General features: G+C 39.2%; 1 protein-coding gene across 1 annotated transcript in view; it reads right to left on the bottom strand.

Moving 5' to 3' along the window:
- The window catches only part of LOC128590352 (nuclear body protein SP140-like protein), a 134,482-nt gene that overhangs the window by 92,023 nt on the left and 29,318 nt on the right, over positions 1 to 13,141 (bottom strand). The window contains exons 2-6 of the mRNA XM_053597691.1: positions 7,583 to 7,745; positions 5,805 to 5,973; positions 3,491 to 3,574; positions 1,308 to 1,370; positions 748 to 897 (exon numbers count right to left, since the gene is read on the bottom strand). Of these exons, the coding sequence (XP_053453666.1) occupies positions 748 to 897; positions 1,308 to 1,370; positions 3,491 to 3,574; positions 5,805 to 5,973; positions 7,583 to 7,745 (629 nt within the window). The remainder of the gene's footprint in view (positions 1 to 747; positions 898 to 1,307; positions 1,371 to 3,490; positions 3,575 to 5,804; positions 5,974 to 7,582; positions 7,746 to 13,141) is intronic.

Here is a 13,141-nt window from a genome sequence, read left to right as displayed (position 1 = left end):
TCAGCCAAACAGGAAGAATAAGTGCAAGAGATCTCTGTTCTACAACATGGTGAGAAGAGTTAATGACTCACTGTATTCTTGAAAATTACTAAGAGAGTAGGCTGTTTTCTCACCACAACAATGACGAGTATGTGATGTAATGTATTTGTTCATTAGCTCAATTTAGACTTTTCACAATGTATACATATTTAAAAACAACATCATTCATGATAAATACATAACAATTTTTGTCAATATAAGTAACGGTTAATATGGTAAAAAATAAAGAAACAACAAAAAATAGAGAGCCTTTGGAAAAAAAGAAAATGTGTAAGGTAAGTACTGATGACTTTGTTCATCACAGAGCACTGGTCTGGGTGTCTCCTTTTCTGCATCTCCATTATTCACTAGTGGCTCCCAGGACTCTGAGGATAACAGCGAACACAGCTGAGAGCCAGCAGCGGCGCCTCGCTCTGTCCTGCGTCCGCTTTGTTATGCCTCCCCCGCCTCTTCCCTTCTCAAGTTTCTGCTTACTGGCCTGCTGCACATGCTGCTGCCTCCGCCCTGTGACCGTGTCTCTGCCTCCTGGAGCAGAGACAGAGACCGTGTCTCTGCCTCTCTCTAACCACTCCTTATGCTTTTTGTTTCTATTTCTCGTCCCATCTTTGATAAATATTTTCCTGCATCATGCATTAGTCCATTCCTCTGTCCTCAGCCGGGGACTCCTGGCCCCTCCACACTGATGCAAACCCCGTCAGTCAGACTTACCTGCTGGCTCAGGCTCTTGGGCGCGTTGCTGATTTGCTTCTTGGCATCCTAATGCATCATTTTTGTCTCTGGTTTCATCTTTTCTTCTCCTTTTTACCTGCTCTGTTTCCCAGAATTGCTCTGAGAGTCCATTTTCAGGTGGGGTTGTACCTAAACCATGTTTTGATTCATAGATATTTTATTTGCCCTCTGCTGCTCATCACTCCCCGTCTCTTCCAACTACCACAGCCTGGGCCACCACTGGATGGAGGTCAAAGCACTGAGGCAGTAGCCACATTCAAGCAGGCACAGGCAGAAAACTGAAGCAGACACATGAGTAAAAGATCCAGGCCCAGGGCCACAAGAACTGGCGGCAAGTGTGTCTGAGGGAACAGGAAGAAGAAACCCTCCCAAGAAACCCAGAGGATAACGACCTGTTATTTCAATCCCGCAGGTGAAAACGTGCAGATACAGAGAGTGAAAATGCCGGGCAATCAGTAACACACAGAGACAGCTCCCACAGCACATTCCAGAATAAGATGAGGCAACAAAGGTCCACAGAGCAGCCAATAGGAACAAACCAGTGGAAACGGAGGCATCTGAGGGTGGCTGAGGCAGGCTTGGAATAGAGTTTTCACCAGTTCCTGAGGGAAGAAATTAGAAATTTATTTCAGAAATTGAAGTATGGGTTTTGTCATTTCCCCTAATCCCTTTTTAGGTTTTAGAGCGCAGGCATTAAAACCCCCCTGAAAGAAGCAACGCAGAGCCTTGGGAACTGGCAGATGGAGGGGATCAGGTGACCTTGCTGAGAAGCCTTGGTCAGGTCACCGCATACTCTAGTAACTAAACATGGCTTGTCTCAACATTCTTGGCCAAAGTAGACCTGGGTGTGTCCCAGAGCGGCTGTGCCCTAGGCCTTCCCTCAGTGCCTGGAAGTCCTGGCTGCCTGGGCCACACCATGTTTTACATCCCCACCCCCACCATCTGAGAATTCAGTGTCTGACTCCTCCATTTTCTCCAGCTCCTGCTAATCTTTTCTCTGTATTTTCCTCTCTGCCTTTATTCCCAATTTTATTTTTTGTTTCTGCCTTTTCCTTTAGCACAGGGCTGAGAACATAGGCTTTGGGGTCAGAACACCTGGGTTTAGCCTTGTTCATCTGACCCAATGGTAGTTGACCCCAAAGCGGTGAAAATAAACAACTGTCTCACAAAGAATTCAAAGTAACTGTTTTAAGGAATCTCAGCAAACATCAAGAAATCCACACGTGGCCACCCTGCAGGATGGGCACATCAGTGCCACTCATCTCCAGTGGCAGCTGTGAGCTCTGAACCACATCTCCCACAGAGGAGGTGTTCACTCAGAGTGAGCTGCCACTGTTAAATATGGCTCTCTCTCTGTCTTTCCTTCCCCTTCCTTCTCCTCCTCTCTCCCGCCCTCTCTCTGTCTCCCAGAACCCACGTCCTGTTCTCCACATTGGTACCACTTCATCCGTGTCTCTCTAGGTGACTTCTTTTCTAAATATTTCTGTTCTTAAGCAACACCTCCCACATTCCAATCATCCTTCTGCCATCACCTGGTATGATATCGTGATACCTTAAGAAATGTATGTTTGGTCTTCCCTGCTTCTGGTCAGAAAAAATCCTTGTAATATTCTAAATGTTAATGGTGAAAAAAGCATTATTTGTCATTCATTATAAGCCCCTTCCAAACATATTGCAACTTGTGTTAATGTGGTGACTTTTGGAAAACCCTGAAGATTGGGGGGCTGGTTAAGGGAGAGAACAGATCACATGACTAGAGGACTAGGGCTTCCAGCCCTTTCCCTTGGCTCCCAGGGAGGGGAGAGGTGATGGAGATTGACTTTATCACCTTCAGCCAACTATTTGACCAATCATGACTGTACATATAATGGAATTTCTATAACAACCCTAAACAACTGGAGTGCTTCCGGATTGGTAACAAATGGAAGTCCAGGGAGGATATGGAAGCTGATGCCCCTTCCCTATGCTTTACCCTGTGAATCTCTTTAATTTTGCTGTTGTTCAGTTGCAGTTTTCATAATAAATTGGCAAACATAAGTAAATGTTTCCCTGACTTCTAGGAGCTGTACTAGTGAGGTCTCAAACCCAAAGAGGAAGTCATGGGAATATTGGTTTCATAGAGAGAAGGAAAGGAGCACAAATCATAACCTGAGACCTGTGGGTGGGATCTGAAGTGAGAGAGTTCTGTGAGGTTGAGCCTTTAACATGTAGAATCTGAGCTAACTCTGGTAGAACTGAATTAAAAGCATAGGACATTTGAAATCTACAGAGAATTTGAGAGCTGGTTGGTATGGGGAATATCCCAACATAGGCTCTTCCAGAAGTGTCATGAATATGAGGCACAGATAACTAAGACAGGTGTTTTTTTTTCACCAAGAGTCTTCTCTTTAATATTGACCATGGGCCATAGTTCTCAGACCTTCACAGCTTCAGTCATTTTCTCCTGCAAGGATCCTTCTAATTACAATTTCTTTCATGTAGTTAGTGTCTTTAAATCTGGCCCTACTGACACCCTGAACTCTAGTCCCTCCATCACAATTGTTGGTCTAACAGTATCTTTTTATGGCTGCTCCTCTAGGATCCCACACCTGGGTAGCAGCTCAGCTACACTCCTCTCCCTGCATTCCTCATCTTCACCCGTCTCTAACTCACAGTCTCCACTCAGTGCCTCAGGCCCCTTTTCCTCTTAGCAGATGAGAAAGTTCTCTCCTATTGTTATTACCTTGTTCAAGGCTTAGTTGGCCACTGGGCCCCTCCAGTCTCTCTTCTTCATCACTTTCTCGTAAATATGATTGATCTGGGATCACTGAAGAGCCAGAGAGAGAGAGTCATTGGGAGAGAGAAGGGAGTTAGATATCTCCATCACAGACAAGGAACAATACCTTGAAATTTTACTTTTAGGAATTTCCAGCCCTTGGGTCACTCATAGCTCCCATGACTTAAAGTTCTCCTGTCATCTCCTGGGAAAAGAATGGAGAAGACGTCATCAAGGAAGACTTTGTTTCCCAACAGAATAGAGACACTCAATTTTTTTTTTTTTTTTGCCGGGGCTGGGTTTGAACCCACCACCTCCAGTATATGGGGCCAGCGCCCTACTCCTTGAGCCACAGGAGCTGCCAGAGACACTCAAGTTTTAAAGCTAACAGCAAATTGAAAACATTTTGAGCAATTTCACTCACCTACAAAAATTTTCAGGTGGCAGAAAAAGCATATGCAGAACAAATAACAAGAGTGAAGTGTGTTTTCTAAACTGTTCAAACTAAGGAAAACACAGAGATTTCTTGGGGAGGTCTCAGGTCCTGGACAGAGCTGATAATATATAAATGAGAATACTCCAATGGCTTTGGAAATAGAAAAGAGGATTTACTTTATGGCTTAATTGGGTCAGGGAGGATGAATGATTCACCATAACAGAGGACGGGGGACAGCTCACATGGACTTCAGGGACCAGGAGGGGGCAGTGTCTCCCTGAGGGCAAGGGAATGACCTTGCTGCCCCGGGAGGTGGACAGTGGCCTAGGCAGCAGCTGAGCCTTGGTGGCCATCACCTAAGCTTAGGGAGACACTCGGGGGCTGGGGTGGAGAGTCCCTATAGTCCATGGAGATGATCAGAGCCCCTGAGAAGTGAGCAGTAAAGGTAACACCATTCCCTTAGAGTGCACAGTCTGGGGACATCTTCGTCACAGATACAGTATTGACTCGAAATTTGTGCCCTGGTATTTGATTTTCTTCAATTTCCTCTTCTGATTTGAATGACTTCCTGTAGAAATTATTTTATTCTTAATTGGATAAGGTTATTATTGATGCAAATCAACAAGCCATATATACCTGCTTGAATTTTTTTACGCTTGCTGATAAACCTATAGTACCTCTTAACTGCCTCTTAAATAAACTTCAAATTCCTTAGCTTTAAATGCCAGACCCTTCACAATCCTTCTCCAACTTGTCTCTCTTGAATTGGCTCCTACACTGCTCTGCACTTTTCTTGTGGCCAAATCTAATTTATTCTGTTTGCAGATGTGCTCTCACTCTTTATTGCTATTCTGGTAGCATCCGCCCTCCTGGGGGCATGTGCCCACTTTTCTTGTGATGTCTCTAGATCTTATATGGAGAACTGGGTTGAGATCAAACTGTGTTGAAATAAAGTGTTTTCTAGGCAAGTGGGGAAAATAAAGATGGCATCCTCCTTACTGTGTCCTAGGAAAAGAGGAAATCTGGCTTCTCAGGAAAGTCCAGAATCAAGCTGTTAGTTTTGTATAGCACCAAAAATAGTTGCCAGCCCAGCAATCAGTTTTGTGATTATTTGGATGATGTTTGTTTCACCCCTTGTGGATAAAGGGGAAATTTTTTTCTTCTTTTTCTTCTTTGTTACAAGCAAATTTCACCCAGAGTTAACTTTCTTTTTGTTACTCTGGAAATGATGGCCTTTATGCTGTGTTACTACTAGGCAGACACAGGACTTAGGAAAACCATGATTGGCAGACTAGGAGGGACTAAGCATGAACTCCAAGTGCCTTGGGGGAAACCACGACTTTGGGAACTCTTGTAACTTAGCTTATCCCTTGTGTGGTCCCTGAAAGTTATGACTATAAAATTCTTTAAGAACTATAAGATACACCCTAATCTTGTGACTAGACTAAGTTGGATCCTGCAACCATGGGTAAACTGTCACTCAAGGCAGATGGTAGTCAACTGAGGAACTGCTGTGTAGACCTCTGCAAGGGCTCCCACTGAAGAGAGGCAACTGATGTTGCCCTGTTGAGATTCTGTGTTTCTTATACTATGTTCTTCTAAGTAAGTTTGGGTCGGCGTGGCCCTGATTGTCTTGTGAGTCTAAATGTCCGGATTAGCAGACATCAAAGTGATTGTCATACCATAGTTGTTACACCATAAGCTTCAAGAAAACTCAGCATATACCTGTTCTGTTAATTGCTGCATCCCTACTGCTCAGCACAGTGTGGCAGAAGCTCAATATATGCTTGCTGAAAAAAAAAAACTGGCCCTGAACCTCAGAAAGTAGGCAATAAACCTAATTACCATTTCTGAAGCTTTCATAGATGAGAATTAAACCAGGGTATTCCTTCTTGTTGATGTTGCTGAACAATACATTCAAGACTTTTACGTTAAATGTCTTCTCCAGCTCATTGAGAACATTGTACACCACTCTTTGTACAGGGACCAGGTTTTTAAGAGAATCTTGAGAATCCTTAAAAATATCAAATTGAAAAAATATAAATACAGATTTCAAAGAGCCCTGGAAAGTAATCTAACGTTAAAGTTCCATTTATTTATTTAGTTTGATAGAGTCTCTATGTTGCCTCATACTAGAGTGCCATCATAGCTCACAGAAATCTCAAACTCCTAGGCTCAAGTGATCCTCCTGCCTCAGCCTCCCAAGTAGCTGGGACTACAGGTGCCCACCATGACGTCTGCCTAAATTTTTCTATTTTTTTTTTTAGTAGAGACAAAATCTCACTCTTGCTCAGGTTGGTTTTGAACTTCTTAGCTCAAGCAATCCTCCTGCTTTGGCTTCCTAGAGCAGACAAGAGCCACTGCACCTGTCTGCACGTAAAGTTTTATGATTTTTATATGTTCACATAGCTTCTAAATGAAGCAAGTAAATCCTTCCTCCTCATAAAAATCCATTGGATAAGGCTGATCTCTTTATTCTCATTTATATTAAATGTAGTCCTTTTTTTTTTTTTTTTTTGTAGAGACAGAGTCTCACTTTATGGCCCTAGGTAGAGTGCCGTGGCCTCACACAGCTCACAGCAACCTCCAGCTCTTGGGCTTAAGCGATTCTCTTGCCTCAGCCTCCCAAGTAGCCAGGACTACAGGCGCCCGCCACAACGCCCGGCTATTTTTTTGTTGCAGTTTGGCCGGGGCTGGGTTTGAACCCGCCACCCTCAGTATATGGGGCCGGCGCCTTACCGACTGAGCCACAGGCGCCGCCCTATATTAAATGTAGAAAGGCGGAAGTTTGAAGAATAAAAGTGGGTTAAAGTTAAATGATGTATAACTCTTTAAGAGCAGGGTCAAGATGTTTTCAGAATAGACTTAGCAGATGACAGTGGCTGTTCTGTTGACCGAACAACCCCTGACCCAGGACTGACTTAGCCTGAAGAGCTCAGGGACACCAGGTGACTGTTATCCCTGGCTGTGAACTTGGTCACAGAGGAGCCGTGCTCTTAGGCAAAGAGAAGATTTATTCTTCTGTATTTCCAATAGGATATATTGGTGAAACTACCCAAATTAAAAAAATTGAAAGAGGAAAGAAAAAGAAACTCAAAAAATTTTGAAGAAAGAGCAAATATATACTCCCAATTTTGCCTAACCAGATACTAATTTACTATGGGTTTTAATGTTCTTAGATCTAGATCTATTTAAATTTATGTTAACCAAAATAAAATGCCATGTCAATTACCATTTCAGTAAATCAATTCTAAAATTATTCATCGATTCATTAAAATTATTTTTAATTTTTAGTTTATGTTATATTGTATGAATTCCTACAAGACATTGTACATTTATGGAGTTTATTTCTGATCCAGCTTATTTCCAGAACCATTCACCCTGACGTCAGAGAGTGACATGGAACATCATTCCTTGTGTTAGAAGCAGGATCATCCTTGGTGATTTCCATTTCTCTTCTCTCTTTTACCTTACAGAGGCACTCACAGAATACTTGGAAAGGTACCCACTCATAGAAGACCCCTCAGTCAACTACTTATCCACAAAGTTTGGGTTTAGCATGCCAAAGGTCAAGTTAATCTGGGGCTGGTTTACAAGATTGTGACATAATAAACTTAACTTACTTCATAGAGTTTGTGTGTGATGAGTCCATGGTCACGGAGGCGCTCAAGAAATGGAAATGTCCTTGTTATTGCATATGAAATGTCCACCTTTAGTTTTTTGAAGTGACTGAATACACAGTTACTGATATGCCTGTCCTCTATGTCCTGGTCTTCTGTGGACATCCTAGGGGTAGAGAACACCATTTAAAAATAGTCATCAAGATGTTGAGATGTTTGTGGATCTATAGAGGCTATAAGATTTTATATATGAAACATAGGCTATCCAGAATGAACATATAGAAAATAGGAGGTCCTTAGTAGAGGCCAGAGTAAATGGAATCGAAGCAACAAATAAACACGTAATAGAAGGAAGCATGGAAGTTATGAAAGACCACTACGTAGGACTGAAAAATCCTTGGCCATCCTAGTCAAAGCCATTGTAAAGGTATCTTGGTGTAAACATAACTGGAACATTTTTGAATTTAAAAAGTCTGAATTCCTACAAAATCAACATGGAGTAATCAGATCATCCATGGAGAAATGAAAATCAGTCATACAAAAATACAACCCAACCTTGAAAATGCATCTTTTTTTTTGCAGTTTTTGGCTGGGGCTGGGTTTGAACCCACCACCTCCAGCATATGGGGCCGGCGCCCTACTCCTTTGAGACACAGGTGCCACCCTTGAAAATGCATCTTAATTAACAACTAAAAGAATAAAAGTCTCAGAAAGATAAAAACAAGTTGTTAAAGGAGAAATGTGATCCTACAGCATAAAATTCATTTGTAAATAATAATATGTGGTTTAATAATGATAATGATATGATAATCTATAAATTGAGAATTTCAAAAAGAAGATATCAATGACATCTCCTAGAACATCTGGTTCTGTTTTGTGTTAATATAAATTTGTGTGTGCTATTGTTGTATATAGTGAATTGTTTTAGACATCTGAATTTCAGAAAGTGCTGCTGCTTCCTGTGAAAGTAATTGGGTTTTAGTTGAACACTTTATTGCTATGATAATGTTTTAATTAACATGTCTGTATTCCTCAATGCTATGAAAACTCATAAGCTAACTTTGTCAAATGAGAATGAAATTTTTGGCACTTCCCAGTACCCTAAATACAGAAGGGAATAAAAATGCCACATTATTGTTTATTTAAAAAAAATTCTTTTTATTAAATCATAACTGTGAACATTAATGCATTTATGGGGTATAAAGTGCTAATTTGATATACAATGTGGAAAGCTTACATTAAACTTGTTAACATAACCATCACCTCAATTACTTATTTGTTGTGGTAAGACATTTATACTCTACTCTTAATAGTTTTAAAATGTATCATTGCCTTATGCACAACGGCTGAGGTCCTAAATACCGTCCCTCCCCCACTTCCCCTTCCCTTCCCCCTCCCTCTTCTTCCCTCTTTCTTTCTGGACTATAGTTTTGTTTTATCATTTGTATGAAAGAGTAGGTGATTATATATTGGTTTTATAATAGTATTGAATATATTGGATACTTTTTTCTGTATCTTTCACAGAAGTATCCTTCTTGAGATACTTTACTAAGAAGTATATGTTCCAGCTCCATTCAGGTAAAAATAAAAGATGTGATGTCTCGATCTTTTTTATGGCTGAATTGTATTCCATGGTATACATATACCACAATTTGTTAATCCATGCATGGGTGGATGGGCACTTAGGCTGCTCCCGTGATTTGGCAATTATGAATTGAGCTGCAACGAACATTCTGGTGCAAATGTCTTTGTTGTAAAATGATTTTTGATCATCTGGGTATACAAGCTAGTGGAGGACTTGCAGGATTAAATGGCAGGTCTACTTTTAGTTCCTTGTGTTTTCTCTAAACTTCTTTACAAAAAGGACATATTTGCTTAAATTCCCACCAGCAGTGTAGAACTGTTTCCTTCTCTCTACGTCCATGCCAACATCTGAAGTTTTGGGATTTTGTTACGTGGGCTAATCTTACTGCAGTTAGATGTTATCTCAAAGTAGTTTTGATTTGCATTTCTCTGATCATTAAAGATGATGAGTATTTTTTATGTGTTTGTAGGCCATGCATCTGTCTTCTTCAGAGAAGCTTCTGTTCAAGTGTCTTGCCCACCAGGAACTGGGGTTATTTGTTCTTTTCTTATTGATTAGTTTGAGTTCTCTGTGTATTCTAGTTATCAGACCCTTGTTGGAAACATAACTTGCAAATATCTTCTCCCACTCTAAAGGCTGTCTGCTTGCTTTACTTACTGTGCTCTGGCTGTGCAGAAACTTTTTAGTTTGATCAGATCCCAGTAATGTATTTTTGGTGTTGCTTGAATTGCCAGGGGGAGGTTCTCCTCATGAAAAATTCTCCCAGGCCAATTTATTCAAAGGTATTCCCTGCACTCTCTTCTAGTATTTTTATAGTTTCCTTTCTTAAGTTTAAATCTTTTATCCATTGAGAATCAATTTTTGTTAATGGTGAAAGATGAGGGTCCAGTTTAAGTCTTCTATAGGTTGCTAACCAGTCCACCAGCAGCATTTGTTAAATAGGGAATTTTCCCCCAAATTAATGCTTTTGATAGGCTTATCAAAGATCAAATGATGATAAATGGCTGGGTTCATCTCTTGGTTCTCTATTCTGTTCCAAATATCTACCTCTCTATTTTTGTGCCAGTTTCAGGCTGTTTTGATCACTATAGACTTATAGTATAGCCTGGAATCTAGTAACGTGATGCTTCCTAATTTGTTTTTATTTCTGAGTAATGTATTGGCTATTTGAGTTTTTTTCTTTCTTTTTTATTTTTTTGAGTTTTTTTCTGATTCCATATAAAGTGAAGTACTATTTTTTCAAGATCTTTAAAGTCTGACAATAGTGTTTTAATAAGGATTGCATTAAATCTGTAGATTGCTTTGGGTAGTATGGACACTTTAACAATGTTAATTCTTCCCAGCCACAAGCATGGTATGTTTTTCCATTTGTTAACATTTTCTGCTATTTCCTTTATCAGAGTTTCATAATTCTCTTTATAAAGATCTTTCACATCTTTTGTTAGGTAAATTCCCAGATATTTTATCTTCTTTGGTGCTACTGTAAAAGGAATAGAGTTCTTGACTATATCTTCAGCTTGCCTATTGTTGGTATATATAACAGCTACTAATTTGTAAGTATTGATTTTGTTTCCTGAGATGCTTCTGTGTTCCTTGATCACTTCTATGAGTTTTGTAGTAGAGTCCCTGGGGTTTTTCAGGTAAAAGATTATGTCACCTGTGAAGAGTGACAGTTTGATTTCCTCTGACCTCTTCTGGTTACCCTTCATTGCTTTGCCTGATTGCGATGGCTAAGACTTCCATTATCATGTTGAATAGCAGTGGAGACACAGGGAATATTTGTCTAGTTCTAGATCTGAGTGTAAATGTTTTCAGTTTTACTCCATTCAATATGATAATTGGCTGTGGGTTTGCTATAGAAGGCCTCTATCAGTTTAAGAAATGTCCCATATAAGCCTATTTTCTTAAGTGTTTTGACCATGAAAGGATGTTGGATATTATCAAAAGCTTTTTCTGCATCAATTGATTGGATCATATGTTCTTTGTTTTTTATTTTATTTATGTGTATTATATTTATAGAATTGAGTATGTTGAACCAACCTTGTAACCCTGGGATAAAACCAACTTGATCATGGTATATAATTTTTTTGATATGTTGTTGAATTCTGTTTGCTAGGATCTTATTGAGTATTTTTGCATCAGTATTCATTAATGATATTGGTCTATAGTTTTCTTTCTTTCTTAAGTCCTTTCCTGGTTTGGGGATCAGGGTTTTATTTGCTTCATAGAATGTGTTGGGAAGTATTCCTTCTTTTTCTATGTTTTGGAAAAAGTTATGTAATATAGGTACCAATTTCTCTTTAAAGGTTTGGTAGAATTCTGATGTGAAGCCATCTGGTCCCAGACTTTTCTTTTTTGGGAGATTTCTTATAGTTGATGCTATTTCAGTGCTTGATATAAGTCTATTCAAAATTTCTAAATCATTCTGGCTGATTCTATGAAGGTAGTGTACTTCCAGGTATTGGTCTATTTCCTTCAGATTTTCATATTTCTGAGAATAGAATTTTTCTAGTAATCATTGAGGAGTTTTTGAATTTCTGAGGTGTCTGTTGTTATTTCTCCTTCATTGTTTCTGATTGATGATATTAGAGATTTTACTTTTCTGTTTCTGGTTTGGTTAGCCAAAAGTTTATCAATTTTGTTAATCTTTTCAAAAAACCAACTTTTTGTTTTGCTGATTTTCTGAATGATTCTTTTCATTTAATTCTGCCCTAATTTTATTTATTTCTTTTCTTCTGCTGGGTTTGAGATTGGAATGTTCTTCCTTTTCCAGTTGCTTGAGATGATCCATTGAGTTGTTGGCTTCCTCTCTTTCTGTGTTTTTGATGAAGGCTTCCAATATTATAAATTTCCCTCTTAGGACTGCCTTTGGAGTATATCACAGGTTTTGATAATTTATATCTTTGTTGTCATTTTGTTCTAAAAATTTGGTGATTTCCTTTTTAATCTCATCTTTGATCATCTTTGATCAGTCATTCAGCATAAGATTGTTTAGTTTCCATAGCTTACTTTGAGTATGAAGATTCCTGTTGCTGTTGAGTTCAACTTTTATTCCATGCTTGTCCAAGAATATACAAGGAATTATTTTTATTCTTTTAAATTTTCTGAGGTTGTCTGAGAAGATACAAGTAATGATTTCTTTTCTTTTAAATTTATAGAGGTCTGTTAAGTCCATTTGTTCTAGGGGCAAGTTTAAGTCCATTATTTATTTGTTTAGTTTCTTCTTGGAGGATTTATCCAGAACTGCCAAAGTGGTGTTAAAATCTTCAATTATTATAGTGCTGGATGATATCAAATTGCTCATATCTGTTAGGGTTTGCACATATCTTTTCATGTTGAGTGTTTCCCTTGACAAATATATAGTTTTTATCTTTCTTTATCTTTGTTATTTAATGCCCGTTGTATCTGCAAATAAAATTGCAACCCCTGCTTTTTTCTGATTCCTTCCTTCCTTTATAGACGTTCATCTTTCCATACTGAGTTCTTTTTTATCTCTTAAGGTAAAATGAGACTCTTGTATGCAACAGATATCTGGCCTGAGTTTTGGTATCCAGTCAGCCAATCTGTGCCTTTTTAGAGGACAATTTAAGCCATTGACATTAATTGAGAGAATTGATAGACATGGTAATGTTTTAGGTGTCATGATTTTCAAAGGTCCAGTGGACATTTTTAATCCTTTCACCCATTGTGGGAGTTGGGTTTTGTTCAATAATTTCTGGGTGAGTTTACTTTGGTGGTAGACCATTGTGTTGTTCATTATGGAAAATAGGTCTGAGATATCCTGGAGAACTGGTTTAGTTATGGCAAATTTCCTCAACTTGTGTATGTCAGTGAAGTATTTTATTTCTCCATCACAAATGAAACTCAGTTTAGCTGGATACAGAATCCTGAGCTGAAAATTGTTTTGTTTTAGGAGATTGATGGTTGATGACCATCCTCTTCTGGCTTGAAAGGTTTCAGTTGAGAGATCTGCAGTC

The sequence above is a fragment of the Nycticebus coucang genome, chromosome 7, assembly GCF_027406575.1.
Source record: "Nycticebus coucang isolate mNycCou1 chromosome 7, mNycCou1.pri, whole genome shotgun sequence".
NCBI classification, from domain to species: domain Eukaryota; kingdom Metazoa; phylum Chordata; class Mammalia; order Primates; family Lorisidae; genus Nycticebus; species Nycticebus coucang.
Note: the sequence above shows the minus strand (reverse complement) of the source record. Positions and strands in the feature narration are given on the sequence as shown.